Genomic DNA, 20,178 nt, shown 5'->3' with positions numbered 1-20,178 from the left:
TCAGATGTGAGGTACCATTGCATTCATCATGCTATTTGTTGCCTGTGTACCTTGGTATTTTGGGGGTTTTTATTTTGGCCTTTTAACCTGTAGTTTTGTTTTGTAGGTCCTGTGTGATCTATGCTTTAAAGAGGTTCTGTTTTGATGTGTTTCTAGGATTTGTTTCAAGTTTTAGAGCTCCTTTCCTCAGTTCTTGTTGTGGTGGCTTGGTAGTGGCGAATTCTCTCAACATTTGTTTGTGTGAAAACGACTGTATCTTTCCTTAATATATGATGCTTAGTTTCACTGGATACAAAATTCTTGGCTGATAATTGTTTTGTTTGAGGAGGCTGAATATAGGGCCCCAATCCCTTTGAGCTTGTAGGGTTTCTGCTGAGAATTCTGCTGCTGATCTGATAGGTTTTCCTTTATAGGTTACCTGGTGCTTTTGTCTCACAGCTCTTAAGATTCTTTCCTTCATCTTATCTTTAGATAACCTGATGACAATGTCCCTGGGCAATGATTGTTTTGTGATGAATTTCCCAGGTGTTATTTGTGCTTCTTGTATTTGAATGTTTAGGTCTCTAGCAAGGCTGGGGAAGTTTTCCTTAATTATTCCCCAAATATGTTTTCCAAACTTTTAGATTTATTTTCTTCCTCAGAAACACCAATTATTCTTAGGTTTGGTTGCTTAACATAATCCCAGACTTCTTGGAGGCTTTGTTTATATTTTCTTATTCTTTTTTCTTTGTCTTTGTTGGATTTGGGTTAATTTGAAGACCTTGTCTTTGAGCTCTGAATTTATTTCTTCTACTTGTTCAGTTCTATTGCTGAGACTTTCCAGAGCATTTTGCATTTGTATAAGTGTGTTCATTGTTTCCTGAAGTTTTGATTGTTTTTATTTACGCTATCTATTTCCTTTAATATTTCTCCCTTCACCTGTTGTATCATTTTTTGGATTTCCTTACACTGGCTTCACCTTTCTCTGGTGCCTCCCTGATTAGCTTAATAAGTAACCTCCTGAATTCTTTTTCAGGTAAATCAGGGATTTCTTCTTGGTTTGGGTCCATTATTGGTGAACTAGTGTGACTTTTTTTTGCGGGGGGGGGATGCAGGGTGTTAAAGAGCCTTGTTTTTTCATATTACCGGAGTTGTTTTTCTGGTTCCTTCTCATTTGGGTAGGCTCTGTAATAGGGTAGGTCTAGAGCTGAAGGCTGTTCAGATCTTTTTGTCCCATGGGATGTTCCCTTGATGTAGTCTCTCCCCCTTTTCCTATGGATGTGGCTTCCTGTGAGTGGCACTGCAGTGACTGTTGTCTCTCTTCTTGGTTTAACCACCCAGAAAGTCTATCCAGCTCTCGGCTGGTACTGAGAATTGTCTGCACAAAGTCCTGTGATGTGAACCATCTATGGTCTCTCAGCCATGGGTAGGAGCACCTGTTCCAGTGGAGCTGGCAGGGGGTGAAATGTACTCTGTGAGGGTTCTTATCTTTGGTGGTTTAATGCTCTATTTTGGGGCTGGTTGGCTAGAGCATCAGCTGTGGTAGTATGGAGAGGAACCAGAGGTAGGTTGGGGTCCTAGAACTCTCAAGATTTTATGCCCTTTGTTTTCAGCCACTAGGGTGGATACAGAAGGCCCAACAGTTGGGGGGAGGGCTAGGGACCTCTGAGCTCAGACCTTCCTTGGGCAGGTGTTGTTGTGGCTGCTGTGGGGGATGGGGGTGAGGTTCCCAGGTCAATGGGGTTGTGTACCTAGGAGAATTACGGCTGCCTCTGCTGAGTCATGCAGGTTGTCAGAGAAGTGGGTGAAAACCAGCAGTCACAGGCCTCACCCAGCTCCCACACACATCAAAGGACAGATCTTACTACCACTGTGCCCCTATTAACAGCCCCAAGTCTGTTTCCAGGTGGTGGGTGAGCAGGGCTTGAGAACTTGCCCCAGGCAACTTGCCTCCAAGTTGCAAAAGAAAAGGGCTTGGTTTTTCCCCCATCTGTGGAGTCTGCACACTGGATTCATGCCCTCCCCCGAGTTCTGGCCAGGAGGCTTCTCACCTGGTTCAAATTGTTACAAAGTTCAGCTGGAGGCTTCCTTCTCCCTATGGTGCTTTCCTCCACTCCTCTGGCTGCCCTCCCGATGGATCCCTGTGGTGCCAGGCAGGAATGGCCTGCTTGGTGACCCAGCAAGCTCCCAGGGCCTTTCCTGCTACTTCCTCTACCCCTGTATTTCACTCGGCTCTCTAAATGGACTCAGCTCCAGGTGAGGTCAGAAACTTCTCCCATGAACAGACCTCCAGTTTCTCCAGTGGGGGTGTGTATTTGGGAGAGAAGGATTTCTACTTTCCACTTCTGTATTTGGGGCACTCACAGTATTTGGGGTGTCTCCTGGGTCCTGCAAGAGAAGTCCACTTCCTTCAGAGGGGCTGCGCATCCTCTTGTGATTACTGGTTTGTTGTTGCAGTTGATCTGGAACTAAACTCACAATGCATGCCTCTGTATGCTGCTCTGTCTGTCCAAGTTGGAGCTGCAATCTAGTCCTGTCTCCTGTCCACCATGATGATCCTCACTCTCCTCAATTTTCTCTGGGATAGCACACTTTGTTTAGCCATTCTTGTATTTTGGGTTTTCTTCACTTTTTGGCTGCTGTGAACATTCATGTACAAGTTTCTGTGCAGAAATACAGCTTCATTTCTCTTGGGAAAATACCTAGGAGTGGAATTGCTGTGTCATATAACTCTTTATTTAACTTTCTGAGGCACTGTCAAATATTTTTTCACAGAAGCTGCATCATTTTACATTACCATTGGCAATGCAAAAGGGTTCCAATTTCTTCATGTCCTTGCCAACATTTGTTATTTTCTCTCTTTATTATGCCTACTCAAGTAAGTGTGAAGTGGTATCTCCATGTGGTTTTCTTTTGCATTTTCATAATGACTAATGAGGTTAAACACCTTTTCATGTACATATTGGCCATTTGTACATCTTTCTTGGAGAAATAGCTATTCAATTCCTTTGTTCATTTTTTCACTTAAAAATATTTTATTTTTAACTGATAAAAACTATATACATTTATAGAGTATAATGTGATGCTATGATACATATATACATTGTGAAATGATTAAATCAAGCTAATTAATATTTTCATTTTGTGTGGCTTTTTATTGTATCAAAATATACAAAACATAAATCTTACCTTTTAAATTATTTTTAAGGGTATAGTTCTGTGGCATAAACAACATTCACACTGTTTTGCAACCATCACCACCATACATCTCCAGAATTTTTTTTATCATCCCAAACTGAAACCTTATACTTATATCCACAATGAAATTAGTTACCACATCTAGCACTTCACCTAGTTACAGTTTTGTTTTTTTTTTCAGTGTGTGCTGAAAGCAATTAAGATCTACTCTCAACAAATTTCAAGTATACAACACCGTATTTTAAACTATAGTGCCCATGCTGTACCTTTGATCCCTAGAGTTTATTCATCTTATAACTAACCAAATGTTTGTACCCTTTGGCCAATGTCTCTTTATTTTCCCCTCCCCCAACCCTAAGCAATTACCATTCTACTTTCTGTATGAAATTGACTGTTCTGGGTACCTCATATAACTCGGGTCACGTAATATTTGTCTTTTTATAACTGGCTTATTTCACTTAGCATAACGGCTTCAAAGTTAATCCATGTTGTAGTATGTATCAGAATATTATTCCATTTTAAGGTCAAATAATATCTATTTTATGTGCATACCACATTTTATTACACATTCCTCTATTAATGGACATTTGGGATGCTTCCACCTTTTGACTTGTGAATGATGTTGCTGTAAGCATGGCTACAAAAACATCTGTTTAGGCCCCATTTTTGTTTTCAATTGTGTTAGATATATCTCCAGAAGTGAAATCGCTAGATCATATGATAATTCTGTGTTTAAATTTTTGAAGAACTGCCATACTGTTTTCCATAGTGGCTGCACAATTTTACATTCCTACTAGCAATACACAAGAGTTCCAACTTCTCCAGATCCTCACCGACACTTGTTATTTACTGTTTTTTATATAATAGCCTTCTTAATGGCTATGAAGTGTTATCTCACTGTGGAATTGATTTGTATTTCCCTAATGATTAGTGATGTTAACCGTCTTCTAATGTACTAATTTGCCATTTGTATAGCATCTTTGGAGAAAGGTCTATTCAAGTCATTTGCTTATTTCTGAATTGGGTTGTTTGATGGCTTTTGTTATAGACTTGTAAGAGTTCTTTTTAAAATTCTGGAAATTAATCTTTTCACCAGATATACAATTTACAAACATTTTCTTCCATCCCATGAGTTGCCTTTTCACTCTATTAGTAGTGTTCTTGGATGCACGAGTTTATAATTTTGATGTTGTCCAATTTATCTGTTTTTTTTGTTGTTGTTGCCTGTGATTTCGGTGTCATATCCAAGAAATTATTGAAAAAAATCTAAAATCATGAGGCATGTTGCCCCATGTTTTTTTCTAAGAGTTTTATAGTTTTAGGTCTTACATTTAGGTCTTCAATGCTTTTTGAATTAATTATATGATGTAAGGAAAGGGTTCAACTTCATTCTTCTGCATATGGACATTCATTTTACCCAGCACCCATTTGTTGAACACCTTTCCCCATTGAGCACCCTTGTCAAAGACCATTCAACTACAAATCAGAGATTTTATCTCTAGTCTCCCTATTACATTGGTCCATTTGCTATCTTTATGTCAGCACCACATTGCTTTGATTACTGTAACTTTGTAAAATGTTTTGAAATAAAACATTATTCAGCTGCTGTGAAAAAATATTTGACAGTGCCTCAACAAGTTAAATAAAGAGTTATCATATGACTCAGCAATTCCAATCCTAGGTATTTTACCAAGAGAAATGAAGCTGTATTTCTGCACAGAAACACTTCATTCTGTTAGTATGATAATGTATTACACTAATGATTTTTGTATGTTGAACTGCCCTTGCATCCCAGGAATAAATCTCTCTTGACCATGGCATATAATCCTTTTAATATGCCATTGAATTCAGTATGCTAGTATTTTGTTAAGGATTTTCTGCATCAATATTCATAAGGGATTTTGGTCTGTAGCTTTCTTTTATTGTAGTGTCTTTGTCTGGATTTGGTATCAGGGTAATCCAGGCATAATATAATGAGTTTGGAAGTGTTCCTTCCTCTTCAATTTTTTGGAAGACCTTGAAAACAAATGCTGTTAATCCTTCTTTAATTGTTTGGAAAATATTTGGGAGGCTGAAGATCACTCGAGCCCACAAGGAAAAGGCTGCAATGAGCCATAACTGCACCACTGCCCTCCGTCCAGTATGTGCAAAATAGTGAGACCCTGTCCCCCCCAAAAAAAAAAAAATGATTGGTAGAATTCACCAGTGTAGCCACCTGGTCCTGAGCTTTTCTTTATTGGAAGGTTTTTGATTACTGAGTCAATCTTCTTACTCAATTTAGGTCTATTCATATAATCTACTTCTATGATTCAGTCTTGGTAGATTCTGCCTTTTTAGGAATTTGCACATTTCATCCAGGTTATCTAATTTGTTAGCAAACACCTGTTCATAGCAGTCTCATATATTTTTAGTTCTGTAAGATTGGTAGTAATGTCTCCTCTTTTATTTCTGATTTTAGTTATTTGAGTCTTCTTTCTTTTTCTCTTAGTCAAGTTAACTAAAACTTTTTCTATTTTATTATCTTTTTGAAGAAACAACTTTTAGTTTTGTTGACTTCATCTGTGATTTTTTAGTTCTGTATTTTATTTATATGTCTGCTCTAATCTTTATTATTTCTTTCTTTCTGCTAGTTTTGGATTTAGTTTTTCTTTTTCTAGTTCTTTAAGATGTAAAGTTAGGTTTTTGATTTGAGATGTTTCTTCTCTAATGTAAGTATTTACAGCTATTAATGTCCCATTTAGTTGCTTTCACTGCATCCTGTAAGTTTTGGTATGTTGTGGTTTCATCTTCATTTGTCTCATTATATTTTCTGTCAGACTTGGTGGCTCATGCCTGTAATCCCAGCACTTTGGGAGGCCAAGGAGGGTGGATTGCTTGAGGTCAGGAGTTCAAGACCACCTGGCCAACATGGCAAAACCCCATCTCTACAAAAAATTAGCTGAGCATGGTGGTGTGTATCTGTAATCCCAGCTACTCAGGAGGCTGAGGCATGAGAATTGCTTGAGCCTGGAAGGCAGAGGTTGCAGTGAGCCACAATCACGCCACTGCATTCCAACCTGGGTAATAGAATAAGATTCCGTCCAAAAAAAAAAAAAAAAAGACAAGACATTCTATTGTCTAATTACCCTTGTGATTTCTTCTTTGCCTCACTGGTTAAGAGCATCTTGTTTAATTTAAACACATTTGTAGATTTTCCAGTTTACTTTCTGCCATTGATTTCTAATTTCACTCTATCATGATTAAAAAATACATGCTGTGTGGTTTTAATCTTTTTAAGTGTATGAAGACTTATTTTGTGGCCTAATATATTGTCTATTCTGGAGAATGTTCCATGTGCAGTTGCAAAAATGTATATTCTGCATTTTTCTTGGATAGAATATTTTGTATATGTTTGTTAGGTTCAATTCACTTTGTGCACTTTTAAAAACTGAGTTATTTGCTTTCTGTTGAATTATAAGAATTCTTTATATATTCTTTATACAAATCCTTTATCTCGTATATGATTTGCAAATATTTTCTTTCATCTCGTGTGCTGTCTTTTCACTTTCTTGATGGTATCATTTGCAGCAGAAAACATATTAAATTTTAATATAGCCCGATTTATTTTTTCTTTAGTTGCTTGTGCTTTTAGTGTCATAGCTAAGAAACCATTACCTAATGAATTTTAATATAGCCCAATTTATTTTTCCTTTAGTTGTTTGTGCTTTTAGTGTCATAGCTAAGAAACCATTACCTAGCCGGGCGCGGTGGCTCAAGCCTGTAATCCCAGCACTTTGGGAGGCCGAGACGGGCGGATCACGAGGTCAGGAGATCGAGACCATCCTGGCTAACACGGTGAAACCCCGTCTCTACTAAAAAATACAAAAAACTAGCCGGGCGAGGTGGCGGGCGCCTGTGGTCCCAGCTACTCGGGAGGCTGAGGCAGGAGAATGGCGTAAGCCCGGGAGGCGGAGCTTGCAGTGAGCCGAGATCGCGCCACTGCACTCCAGCCTGGGCGACAGAGCAAGACTCCGTCTCAAAAAAAAAAAAAAAAAAAAAAAAAAAAAAGAAACCATTACCTAATGCAAGGTCACAAGAATTTAGTCATTTTTTTATCCTAATATGTTTATGGTTTAGCTCTTATATTTAGGTCAGTAATACAGTTGGAGTTAATATTTGTATACAGTATGAGATAGGGGTCCAGGTTCATTCTTTTGCAGATAGGTATCCTTTTTTCCCAGAATCATTTGATTTTTGTTTTGTTTCTTATTTTAGATCCAGGGGTTACGTATGCAGGTGTGTTACATGGGTATATTATGTGATGTTGATGTTTTGGCTTCTAATGTTCCCATTGCCCAAGTAGTGAACATAGTATTCAATAGGTTTGTCGACACTTCCCCCACTCCCTACCCCTTTTTGGAATACCTAGAATTAATTGTTCCCTTCTTTGTGTCCATGTATACCCAATGCTTACCTCCAAACTTTAAGTGAGAACATGTGCTATTTGGTTTCCTGCTTCTGCATTAATTTGCTTAGGATAGTGGCCTCCAGCTGCATCCATGTTCCAGCATCATTTGTTGAAAAGACTATTTTTAACCCCCTTTAAATTGTTTTGGTACCTATGTTGAAAATCAGTTGACCAAAAATGTATGGGTATTTCTGGACTCTATCTATTCCATCAATCTCTATGTCTATCCAGCGCTGGTATCATATTTGTAGTAAGTTTTGAAATCCAGAAGAGTGAGTCCTCCAAATCTGTTCTTTTCAAGATTTCTTTAACTATTCTGGGTTCCTTGCACTTCCATATGAATTTTAGGATACACTTGTCAATTTCAGCATAAAAGCCATTTGGGATTATGAAAGGGATGAATCTGTAGTATGATTAGATTTTAAAAAGGAGTGATGAAGGTTAGAATCATTACACTATATTAAAAGAACATTACAGATTCGTATAGTTCCATAGAGTCATTATATTTGAGAATTCCAGAAATTTTAGACACCATCTACTCCAGCCCTTTCATTTTAGATGAAAAGAAATACTATAATTTGAACAGTGTCTCCCTTCTTCTCATATAACTTACAATACAGAGCACACATCTTTTCTACGCCTTGGCACAGAAATTGTCTCACTGTTTCTAAACTGAGATCAGCTTCCGGCACGTTAACCTTTATACTTTCAAACTTGTAAAATATCTCCAAGTGTTCCTTTAATGTGAAATTTGTGATGGCAACACTTCCTCTGTGACATCTTCATCCTTTCCATCAGTGCTCCTTTCCTAATTTATGTTGATAAGTTTGCCTTCACTAAGTTCCTTCCTGCATATCTAGAGCCTCTCAAATGGTGGCAGTGTCTACATTTCTATGGTTGGCTATTTCTTCTATAACCCCATTTACTTTAGATTCAAACCTTACTTCCAGTGTTATCACTTTCCTTTTTTTTTTTTTTTTTTTTTGCTGCAGTTTCTTCTTTGTTGGCTAATTTTCTCTTTTGATTATCCATTTTTGTAAAATGTCACAGTGGTTTACCACTGGGAGACAAGGAGGTGACACAACTAAATGCTTTACTGTCAGTGCATAAACTGAACAGATGCATGGTTACTAATTAGTGACAGAATTTGAAAGAAGTGAAATTACTGTCCACTGATTGTAATGCACATCTCTTATTTAGATGATGATTTATAAATGGAAGAGCTAATATATCATAGCAACTAAAATTTAAACAATGCTGTTGTGGATTGGCGTTAAGTAATGATAACTGAAATTTGTGCATATCAGAACTGTGCAAAGCAAAGATCACCTGTACCTAATAGAACTGAGCTAAAAAATCTTATTTTTTCAACATGTCACTATTTTAAGGTATAATAATACCATCTGAAAGAAACAACAGCCTACTTTACAATATTTCTACAATATCATCTTTGTTAAGTTTCCAAATTTAGTGTAAAATTTGCTTACTGAAATATACTTGTAGGTCACACAGAAAAACTAAAAGCTAACCTGTTGCTTGTAGAGTTGAATATACTTTGGACATTTACCAATTAAACCATATTTTTCTGCTACCATCCATTAAAAATCTAGAGACAATTTATTATGGTAATTTTGGTTCCATTCGTAAAATGTTAAAATTCACTCATTCCAGAAAAAAAATTCATGAACAAATTTGGAAAAAAAATTTAAATAGAATTTTATACCAGTGAGTAAAGAATTGAGTTTGTAACAAATGAGGCTCAGTCAACTGGATATTTATTAGGGAAAAAAAATAAAGTTAGTTTCTCACCTGACACAACACACAGAAAAATTCAGATGCATTAAAATGCAAATGTATAGAATAAAACCATGAAAATCCTGTAAGAAATATATAAATCTATTTTTCTAATCTCAGGATGTAGAAGTCTTCATAAGTAGAAGATTTTTTTTTTCCAAAAAATCCTAAAATCTATGTGACAGGCCTCAAACCTTCCTTATCTCTTCCTCCCTCTCCCTCTCAATTGATGAATTTCCTGTTTCAACAACAAAATATAAACAATCAGAAAACTATGATCCTGAGACTTTGCTGAAGTTGCTTATCAGATTAAGGAGATTTTGGGCCGAGATGATGAGGTTTTCTAAATAAACAATCAGGTCATCTGCAAACAGGAACAATTTGACTTCCTCTTTTCCTAACTGAATACCCTTTATTTCTTTCTCTTGCCTAATTGCCCTGGCCAGAACTTCCAACACTATGTTGAATAGGAGTGGTGAGAGAGGGCATCCCTGTCTTGTGCCAGTTTTCAAAGGGAATTCTTACAGTTTTTGCCCATTCAGTATGATATTGGCTCTGGATTTGTCATAAATAGCTCTTATTATTTTGAGATACGTTCCATCAATTCCTAGTTTATTGGCAGTTTTTAGCATGAAGGGCTGTTGAATGTTGTCAAAGGCCTCTTCTGCATCTATTAAGATAATCATGTGGTTTTTGTCTTTGGTTCTGTTTATATGATGGATTACGTTTATTTATTTGCGTATGTTGAACCAGCCTTGCATCCCAGGGGTGAAGCCAACTTGATCTTGGTGCATAAGCTTTTCGATGTGCTGCTGGATTCGGTTTGCCAGTATTTTACTGAGGATTTTCGCATCAATGTTCATCAGGGATATTGGTCTAAAATTCTCTTTTGTTTGTTGTGTCTCTGCCAGGCTTTTATATCAGGATGATGTTGGCCTCAAAAAATGAGTTTGGGAGGATTCCCCCTTTTTCTATTGATTGGAATAGTTTCAGAAGGAATGGTACCAGCTCCTGTTTGTACTTCTGGTAGAATTCGGTTGTGAAACCATCTGGTCCTGGACTTTTTTTTGGTTGGTAGGCTATTAATTATTGACTTAATGTCAGAGCCTATTATTGGTCTATTCCTCAAGGATCTAGAACTAGAAATACCATTTGACCCAGCCATCCCATTATCTGGTATATACCCAAAGGATTATAAATCATGCTGCTATAAAGACACATGCACACGTATGTTTATTGCGGCACTATTCACAATAGCAAAGACTTGGAACCAACCCAAATATCCATCAATGATAGACTGGATTAAGAAAATATGGCACATATACACCATGCAATACTATGCAGCCATAAAAAAGGATGAGTTCATGTCCTTTGTAGGGACATGGATGCAGCTGGAAACCATCATTCTGAGCAAACTATCGCAAAGACAGAAAACCAAACACCACATGCGCTCACTCATAGGTGGGAATTGAACAATGAGAAGACTTGGACACAGGAAGGGGAACATCACACACTGGGGCCTGTCTGGGGTGGGGGAATAGGGGAGGGGTAGCATTAGGAGAAATACCTAATGTAAATGATGAGTTAATGGGTGCAGCAAACCAACACGACACATGTATACCTATGTAACAAACCTGCACGTTGTGCACATGAACCCTAGAACTTAAACTATAATAAAATAAATAAATAAGTAAATAAATAAATAAATAAAAATAAAATAAAAACTATGCTCCTGATCTTTCTCACTAAACCCGCTTTTTTCAAAGTTTTTCTATTTTAGTACATAGCAACTGCATTCTATTTCCTCAGGACAAAAACTGGAGTCATTCTTGATTCCTCTCTCTCATATTCAATACACAAATCTTCCTGGCTTGACATATATAATATATTCAGAATCTGTCCATTTCTTATCAATTCCCCTGCCACTATCTTGATCTAAGCCATCAACATTGTTAGCCTGCATTATTTAAATATCATCATAACTGGTTTCCCTGCTTTCATCCTTGCTCCTCTACGATCTCTTTCCAAAACAAGTGTTGTGATAGTTCTTAAAATTAATGTACAATCATGTTAACTCTTTCCATTTGCTCCCCAATTCACTCAGGAGTAAAAAGCCCCTACTATGATGACCTATATGACACTAGATAATCTTTCCCCTATTACCAATCTAATCTCATCTCCTGGTTAGTTTCACCTCACTCATTCTGTTTAACACAATGGCCTCATTTATGTTTCTCAAACATGTCAGGTATGCTCACACCTCAGGGTTTTTGTATGACTTAGTCTCTTACTGCAGTGAGGTCATTGCTCTATCTTATCAGAGAGATCTTCCCTTAGTAACCTATTTCAAAATACAACAATTTCCAGAAATTCCTATCATCAAGTCTTGCTTTACTTTTCATCATGAGATTTATCATGTTCTAACATAATACAGACTTATTTATTTTGTTTATTGTATGATTCCTTGACTAAATATAAGCTCCATGAAGGCAGTGAAAGTTTGTCTGTTTTGTTCAGGCTGTATCTCCGGCACCTAAAACAGTACCTGGTATATCATACATACTCAATAGATAGATTGTGAATGAATAAATAAATGAGTACATAATTTGCCTACATAAAAATTTCAAACATCTACATAATGAAATGCACTGTAAACATGCTATAAGACAAACAACTGACTGGGAGAAAATATTTGCAACAAATATAACAGACAGTGGATGCATCTTCACTATTTATAATGTACTTTTACAAATCAGTAGGAAATACATAACCAAGTCCTCTCCTAAAAAAGTGAGGCAAAGAGTATAAATAGACAATTTACAAAAGAGTTAAAAACAGCTGAAACCCCACTTGTAATCAGGAAAATTCAAATATAAACAATAATGATACACTACTTTTCACCCATTAGATTGGTAAAAATTTTAAGTTGGTAACACCCAATATCTGTAGAATGAGGAGAAAATCTCTTATACTAATCATGAAAGTATAAAGGTGTAGAGTTACTTAATTGGAAAATTTGGCAGTAAATATAGATATTGAAAAGGCACATATATACTGGGTTCTAGCAACTGCTCAAATTTATTGTATCGTAATATTTACCAAAAATTCTTAAGATATGTATGTAAGAATATGGATAAGAATCTTCAGTGCAAAATATTTTTGTAATCACGAACCTAGAAATAATTTTAGTATTCAAAATAAGTTAAATTATTTATAGTGAACCCCCAGAAAAATACTGTATAATTATGAAAAATAATTAGGCATACATTTATAGGCAGATAAAGAAAGTTTGTCAAGATTTACTAAGTGATGACAGCTAGGTACAGAGCAGATGTAAAGTATAATTTTGTGTGTATAAATTAATATATGAGAAAACATCTACATTTGGAAGGTCCAGCGTTATTTCATGTATCAATAATTTGGAAAAAATACTTACAATTTTAATTGTAATATGCTTTCCATCATAATAAGATGCATTCCAACATCAGATATTTTTTGGATGTAAAAAATGAGTACTAAAATTGATGAAATATTGTATATGCATGCATATAAATGCATTTAGAAAACTTTTCTTAAAGAATGCATGAGAAACTACTAAAAGTGGTTACCCTGGAGAAGAAGAACTGGGGAGTTGGGGTTTGTGAACATGTAAAAAGCAGACTTTTTATTTTACAACTTTTCATACTGGTTGTATTTTAAAATCAAGTTCATATGTTACATTATTATAAATGTTTTAAAAAGCCAAAAATTTAAATGCACTTATCCTTTGATCCAACAATTTCACTTTTATGAAACTATACATTATAAATAGCTACATATATGTCCACAGATATAATGTACAACGACAAAGAAAATTGTCTAAGATATATTGAAAAAAGAAATAAAAAGGGGTAAGTGATAAAGCAAGGTATAGAATAACATGCACACCATGATTCTACATATATCCAATGTGTAGAAAAAACCCCAAACTCTATATGCATATATATAAATGTATAGAACAAGGAATTCAAATTTATATATTAACTATTGACAGTGGGCCTCTATGAGGAAAGGAATGGTAAAAAGAGGATGGGGCATGAAGAAGATTTTCACTCTTACTCTCAATATGTCTATATTATTTTTAGTAAAATCATATATTCATATGTCACTGGTAAAATACAACAGAGAAAATTAAAATTCACTTCAAGAAACTTTACATTGTTAAACTGAAATGAACATGTAGAAACTTCTCTTGATTATTTCTTTATAAGACACTGATCAATTAGATGATCAAAATAAAGTATTTTTATATAATATTAAAAGAAAAATTATCTTACATATAATTCAGTAAATTCTTATATCAGTGGGAACTTTCACTATTTCCATGAAAACTGAGTACCAAAATTCCTTTTCTAATACTCTTTAGGTCTGTGGTCTGACTACATGATTAAGGAGTTACTACCTTTTGACATGGAACTAAACAATTGTCAAATAAATTCCTGTTGAGTCCAGTGACTCTGAAACAAATTCTAAATTTGATTACTTGAGAAACACTACCAAAGTTTTCACATTGAAGAGAGAAGCAGAGGGAATTGTAAAACTGTATTCAAAGGACTATCTCAGACATGCAGTTAAGAATACTACTACATTATCATTAACTGTCACTTTGTTTATAAGTCTTTTCAAATTAGTTAATAATATTGGGACAAAGGCCAACAACTCCATCACTAAAAAGGGATGGACTAACAAGATCAGACAAAACTAGGCATTGAGATTATTGAAGTATACCCAGAAATTAATATAAAAGAAAAACAAAGAAACCAGAAAGTTTTTCCTTTGGACTGGCCACAAACCCTAAAACATATCTTCTTATCAACTAAGAGAAAAGAAAAGGAATAAATCTCTTATCCAGAATATAATATGGCATTCTATAGTTTGTTTAATGAAAACTTAGGAATGAGTATAGTATTAAAAAATTTCATTATCTGCTCAAGTATATGCCTAAAGTATATGCCAAAGATTACCTTTGGACCAGGAAGACCTGGAAGACCAATGCTTGAAATACCAGGATCACCTTTGTCTCCTTTCTGTCCAGGTAATCCTGGGGAGCCAGGCTGTCCAGGAACTCCAGGAGGTCCAGGAGGCCCTTCCACACCCTGAGGCCCTGTTGAAAATAGATAATATATAATATTTTATAAAATATGCTTTACTTGTGGCTTATCTAAGATGCATATGACCAAGCAAAAAGATTTTTAAAAAGCTCTGCAAACTCTGAGTTAGATAATAATGAGACTCACAAACAGAATTATGTGAAAGCCTACTTTTAAAGGAAGTTTAAATAAAAAGGGGTATAGCTAGAGAGAAGATGTTTGTGAATTCTAACTTTTAAGGTTTCTACAATTTTGTCCCTTAATTCCCATTTTAAATCTTTGTGTTACAATAGAGCTCTACCCACTGATTACCTCAGATATTGTTTCAGTCTGATTCTATCAACACCAGTCTCTTTTCTGACAAAAAAAGACATATTGAACCACCTTTCATTAATGCGACTAAATATTTGGAAGATTTTCATCATTCACCTGGAAAACCCATATCGCCGATGGTTCCTTTAAGTCCAGGAGGTCCTATAAGACCTGGCTGTCCAGGGAGACCAGGGTTACCTTTGGGACCTAGAAAAGTCAAATTGGTAAAATTAAGACAATGCAGCAATTTTGGGGTTGTCTGGTTTCACGGAATGGGTAGTCATTAAAATACAAACATGGGATTAGATGGATTAAATTTTAATATATGATTAAGGTCCACAGATAGAACCCAACATAAAACATCTCCTTGGGAACATATTACAATATAACCATGGTAATAGAGGTCTCCTAATATAACTTAAAAAAAAATTAAAAAGTTACCAGCACACCTTGTTTCTTTCCCTAAAACAATTCCAATCACTTGAAGTGCTATTTGTTGTATGTGTACAACTACCCTTAATGTATTTTCACAGATAAATCCAATATAATAAGTCTGTTTTTAAAAGATTCAGAAATGGGCTTCTCATGTAAAGCCTGATTATATGAGATCAGGAAGAGAAAAGGTGGTAACCTGTTATGATATAGTTTAGTACATTAGGCCAGGGAGAGATTAGAGATGGTGGACAGATACTGGGTAGTGACCCTGAACAGGCATGGCTGCTCTGTTTGTTCATTTTTCCTAGCACATAAGTGCTTGAGCTCTGTGATGTCATCTAGGTTTTTTCCTAGGACCACAGTATTGCCTTAAACCTTCTTTATTTTATTTTTTTCCTTTACAATGACTTCCAACTTGGTAAAGAGAATGCAGAAGATGTGAGGGAGAGATAGGAAGGGCGTTTAGGAAGGGCGTTTCTCTTTCCAACTATACCAAGGCCATGTGGTGTGGAGTCTAGAGCAAATAACTGAACTTAAGGGACTTTGTAAGAATGGGGACCAGCTGCTCTTTATTTCCTTAGGAAACAAAAAGAAAGTGGCTGAAGAAGAAACAAGAAAGAGTTTTATTAGGAATAATGCTGTAACTGACTACCAAGAGAATTTGTGAAATTTTCATGCCTAGAAATTGGAAAAAATAGAATCAATAGCCATCTGTTTTACATGGTTTAATGACTGACTTGTCCAAAGGCAAAAAGAAAAAAAAGCAGGACAAGATGAATTCTTCAGGCCTTCATGAGATAATTGTCTCATTTATATATTCTGCAATGTATGTAACAAAACACAACACCTTATTTGGATCACACTTCTGATTCTGTGTATACCCTGCTGCAACAAAAAGAAGAAACTGAATAATCAAGACAAAATATCCTATAAATCTTGACTGCTGAAACTAGAGCCAAAGGGCAATATTTTTGCCAAAAGTGAGCTCCATATTTCAGTAGCTACCCAAGCTTATTACCATGAGCAAATCCACAGCGTCTTCAAACATGACAAACACATAATTATTTATCCAGAATTCAGTGTCAGCTAAGCAATTGCTACAAATGGCCTATCACACTTACCTGGTGGTCCTGGTAATCCAGGTTGTCCACTCAGTCCAGGTTGCCCTGGGTCTCCAGGCAAGCCCTGATAACCTTTTGGCCCTGAAACTCCAGGTATACCTTCCAAGAATGAGTAGAAGAGGCAAGTTAGGATGATATTATTCATCCATGAAATAACTTTGGCCAAGCAAGCTGCTCAAGTGTTAAACTATAAGTAAATTAGAGGAACTGGTGATATTATGATATAGTATGGGCTATTAGCACTGGACTCACACTAAAATCCTTCACTTTTTAGTTACCTACCATCAAGAAATTCAGAGCACTCAGTAGTGAAATAACTTTCCTATTTTGGGCCTCATTTTCTTTTCTTTTCTTTTCTTTCTTTTTTTTTTTTATTATACTTTAAGTTCTAGGGTACATGTGCACAATGTGCAGGTTTGTTACATATGTATACATGTGCCATGTTGGTGTGCTGCACCCATTAACTCATCATTTACATTAGGTATATCTCCTAATGCTATCCCTCCCCCCTCCCCCCACCCAACAACAGGTTGGGCCTCATTTTCTTACAATGGAAATGAAGAAATAAGGAATAAGGACAGATAATCTCTAGGTTATCTCTTAGATTCCGACTATATTTAATAAGCCTATAGTAGAGGTCAAGTATAGTTTACTGCCCCGATTATACAGGAAGCATAATTGAAACAGAAAAGAAGCCTTGCAAGGGGTAAGCTAAGAAAGTCATTTCATTTTAACAACCATAAAAAATTAGGTGACCCTGCCTCTTTCTTGACTACATACAACACTGCATTAATATTTTTAATTCTTTTTTGAGGAAAAATCCCAACAAATCCTGCTCATAGGGAAACTGATAACATCTGCGTACACTCACATACACATACACATGAACTGACAATATTGATGGATAGAACATAAAAAGAGCCACAAACTTTACTATAAGCTGCAGATACACAGATATAGCTAGTTTTAACATTCCATATTGCTTGAAAGGCTATTCTATATAGATTGGGTGCTAAGTGCTTTATATAATGATTTATGCTTATCCATATTTTACGACTTCTATAAAAAGGAAAAGGTTTTTTTTAAAACAAAAATTGAAAGTCCCACATTATATTTTACACTGTATTTGTTTCTAATAAAATAACTATATGGACACAATTGTTCCCTAGATCTACTTTCACTGACTTCCCGCAGGGCTGAGCTTGGCTGTTCATAGTCCAATACTTGTTTATTCTGCCAACATAGAATAACAGTGAACTGTATTTGAAAGCCAAGTATGATACGGATATCAAAATACTGTGGTACAACAATGTACCATTCATCCTCATCTGGTTTTAAGAAGAAAAAAATGAAAGGACTAGCATATTTCCTAAACACTGAAATTTGTTTTTCAAGTGATTGTGGCTATATATCCTTTTCCTGTATTACTTTTTAGAAAGCTAGTAGTTAGCTGCCTAAGTCTATTTTAAAACCTCACTAGTGGTTAGGTAAAGCTCGTGATAGGGAAACTACAAAGAAAATACTCAAACAAAAGTTGATTGGTGAAATAGTATCAATGAAGTGAAAATTAATATTTATTACCAAAATTTGATGCATTTAAGTGCCTTTGTTGGTGAATTCTGTATTATAAGTCACTTTCCATGCTATTTAAAAATTAAACTTCAGATACACCAGGAAAAATATTCATAAATAAATTCATTCACTCACCTGGTAAGCCAGGTTCCCCCTTCTCTCCTTTTGAGCCCAGAAGATTTGGATCCATTGGTCCAGGAGGGCCTGGAAGGCCAGGCTCTCCTTTACTACCTTTTTCTCCTGCAGGGCCAGGAAGTCCTGGCTGACCCTGCAAGCCATCATCACCTAAAATCAATGTGTGTGAAAACACAATATATCCATTTTATCCATCCAAGATTAATGCATATAAAGATTATTCATATGTTTCACAGTTGAGTAGGCCACTGGCCACTCAAAACATTTATGCACCTTGGATGTACTCTATGAATTACTTGAGTGCATACACATTTTTACACTCAGATAACAATCCCTCCTTCTGGAACTCCTTGACAACGATAGAGGCTGAATATAAAAAATTAATGCTTAATCTGGCTGGGCACGGTGGCTCATGCCTGTAATCCCAGCATTTTGGGAGGCCAAGGAGGGCGGATCACAAGGTCAGGAGATCGAGACCATCTTTGCTAACATGGTGAAAACCCATCTCTATCAAAAATACAAAAAAAAAAAAAAATTAGCCGGGCGTGGTGGCAGGCACCTGTAGTCCCAGCTACTGGGGAGGCTGAGGCAGGAGAATAGTGTGAACCCGGGAAGTGGAATTTGGAGTGAGCTGAGATCACACCATTGCACTCTAGCCTGGGCGACAGAGCAAGACTCCATCTCAACAACAACAACAACAAAAATTAATGTTTAATCCTTATATTTTGTTATTTTGAGCTAAGCATTTACCATGTATCATGGTATCCAAACTAAGCATGCAACCAAATTGAAAACAAGACCTATTTAAATGCCATGTTACATAGAAACACAAGTAAGCATTGATCATTTTTAAACAGTCAACAAAAATATTCTGTACTGACATATAGCTATGTTTAATTTTCCCTCTCACATACATCTGGCAGCAAACCCTGATTATTACCTTTAAGACCAGGTACACCACTCCTGCCAGGAATTCCCAAAGGTCCTGGTGGGCCTGGAGGTCCCATCATACCCATTTCACCTTTGGTACCTTTGAAGAATATCAATAAGTAATGTTTGCCTTTCTTTGACTGAGGGAACATAAAAAGTAAGTTTTAAGATGTCAACTAGAAAACTGTTGAGGGTTGGAGATAAGGCACTGTTAAGTTTTAGACTTTTTGACCTTCGTGCCTACTACTGCTGATACTCATGAATAAGGAGACTCACTCTGGTAGCTAATCTCTAAAGATGGCTCCCCAGTGAACCATATGTCCCAGTATATGCAATCTAGTATAAACCCCTCACTTGGAACTAGGGTTGATTCTGTACCTCACACTTTTCTAAATGACATTGTGTGACTCCCAAGCCTAGATTAAAAGAAGTCTTGCAGGCCAGTCACGGTGGCTCATGCCTATAATCCTAGCACTTTGGGAGGTTGAGTTCGGAGGATTGCTCGAGGCCAGGAGTTTGAGGGCAGCCTGGGCAACATAATGAGACTCCATTACTACAAAGAAAAAAAAAATAGTTGGGTGTGGTGGTATGTGCCTGTAGTCCCAGCTACTTCGGACTACTTCCTACTGAGGCAAGAAGATGGCTTGAGCCCAGGGGTTTGAGGCTGCAGTGAGCTGTGATCATGTCCCACTGCACTCCAGTCTGGGTGACAGAGTGAGACCTGTCTCAAAAAAAAAAAAAAAGAAAGAAGGAAGGAAGGAAGGAGAGAAAGAAAGAGAGGAAAGAAAGAAGAAAAGAGAAAAAGGAAAGAAAGAAAGAAAGAAAGAAAGAAAGAAAGAAAGAAAGAAAGAAAGAAAGAAAGAAAGAAAGAAAGAAAGAAAGAAGGAAAGAAAGAAAGAAGGAAAGAAAGAAAGAAAGAAAGAAAGAAAGAAAGGAAAAAGAAAGAAAGAAAGGAAAGAGAAAGAAAGAAAGAAAGAGAGAAAGAAAGAAAGAAAAAGAAAGAAAAAAAGAAAGAAAAGAAGTGAAGGGAGAGAGAGAAAGAAAGAAAGAGAAAGAAAGAAAGAAAGGAAGGAAAGAAAGAAAGAGAAGGAAAGAAGGAAGGAAGAAAGAAAGAAAGAAAGGAAAG

The 20,178-nt window shown here is 36.2% G+C and overlaps 1 protein-coding gene across 2 annotated transcripts in view; it reads right to left on the bottom strand.

The window, feature by feature from the left end:
* The window catches only part of COL4A5 (collagen type IV alpha 5 chain), a 273,060-nt gene that overhangs the window by 66,404 nt on the left and 186,478 nt on the right, over positions 1–20,178 (bottom strand). For both annotated transcript variants that reach the window (XM_025373371.1, XM_025373372.1), the window contains exons 32-36: positions 19,063–19,152; positions 18,123–18,272; positions 16,416–16,514; positions 14,977–15,066; positions 14,422–14,561 (exon numbers count right to left, since the gene is read on the bottom strand). In XM_025373371.1, coding sequence (XP_025229156.1) covers positions 14,422–14,561; positions 14,977–15,066; positions 16,416–16,514; positions 18,123–18,272; positions 19,063–19,152 — 569 coding nt within the window. The remainder of the gene's footprint in view (positions 1–14,421; positions 14,562–14,976; positions 15,067–16,415; positions 16,515–18,122; positions 18,273–19,062; positions 19,153–20,178) is intronic.

Source organism: Theropithecus gelada, chromosome X (assembly GCF_003255815.1).
Source record: "Theropithecus gelada isolate Dixy chromosome X, Tgel_1.0, whole genome shotgun sequence".
NCBI classification, from domain to species: domain Eukaryota; kingdom Metazoa; phylum Chordata; class Mammalia; order Primates; family Cercopithecidae; genus Theropithecus; species Theropithecus gelada.
Note: the sequence above shows the minus strand (reverse complement) of the source record. Positions and strands in the feature narration are given on the sequence as shown.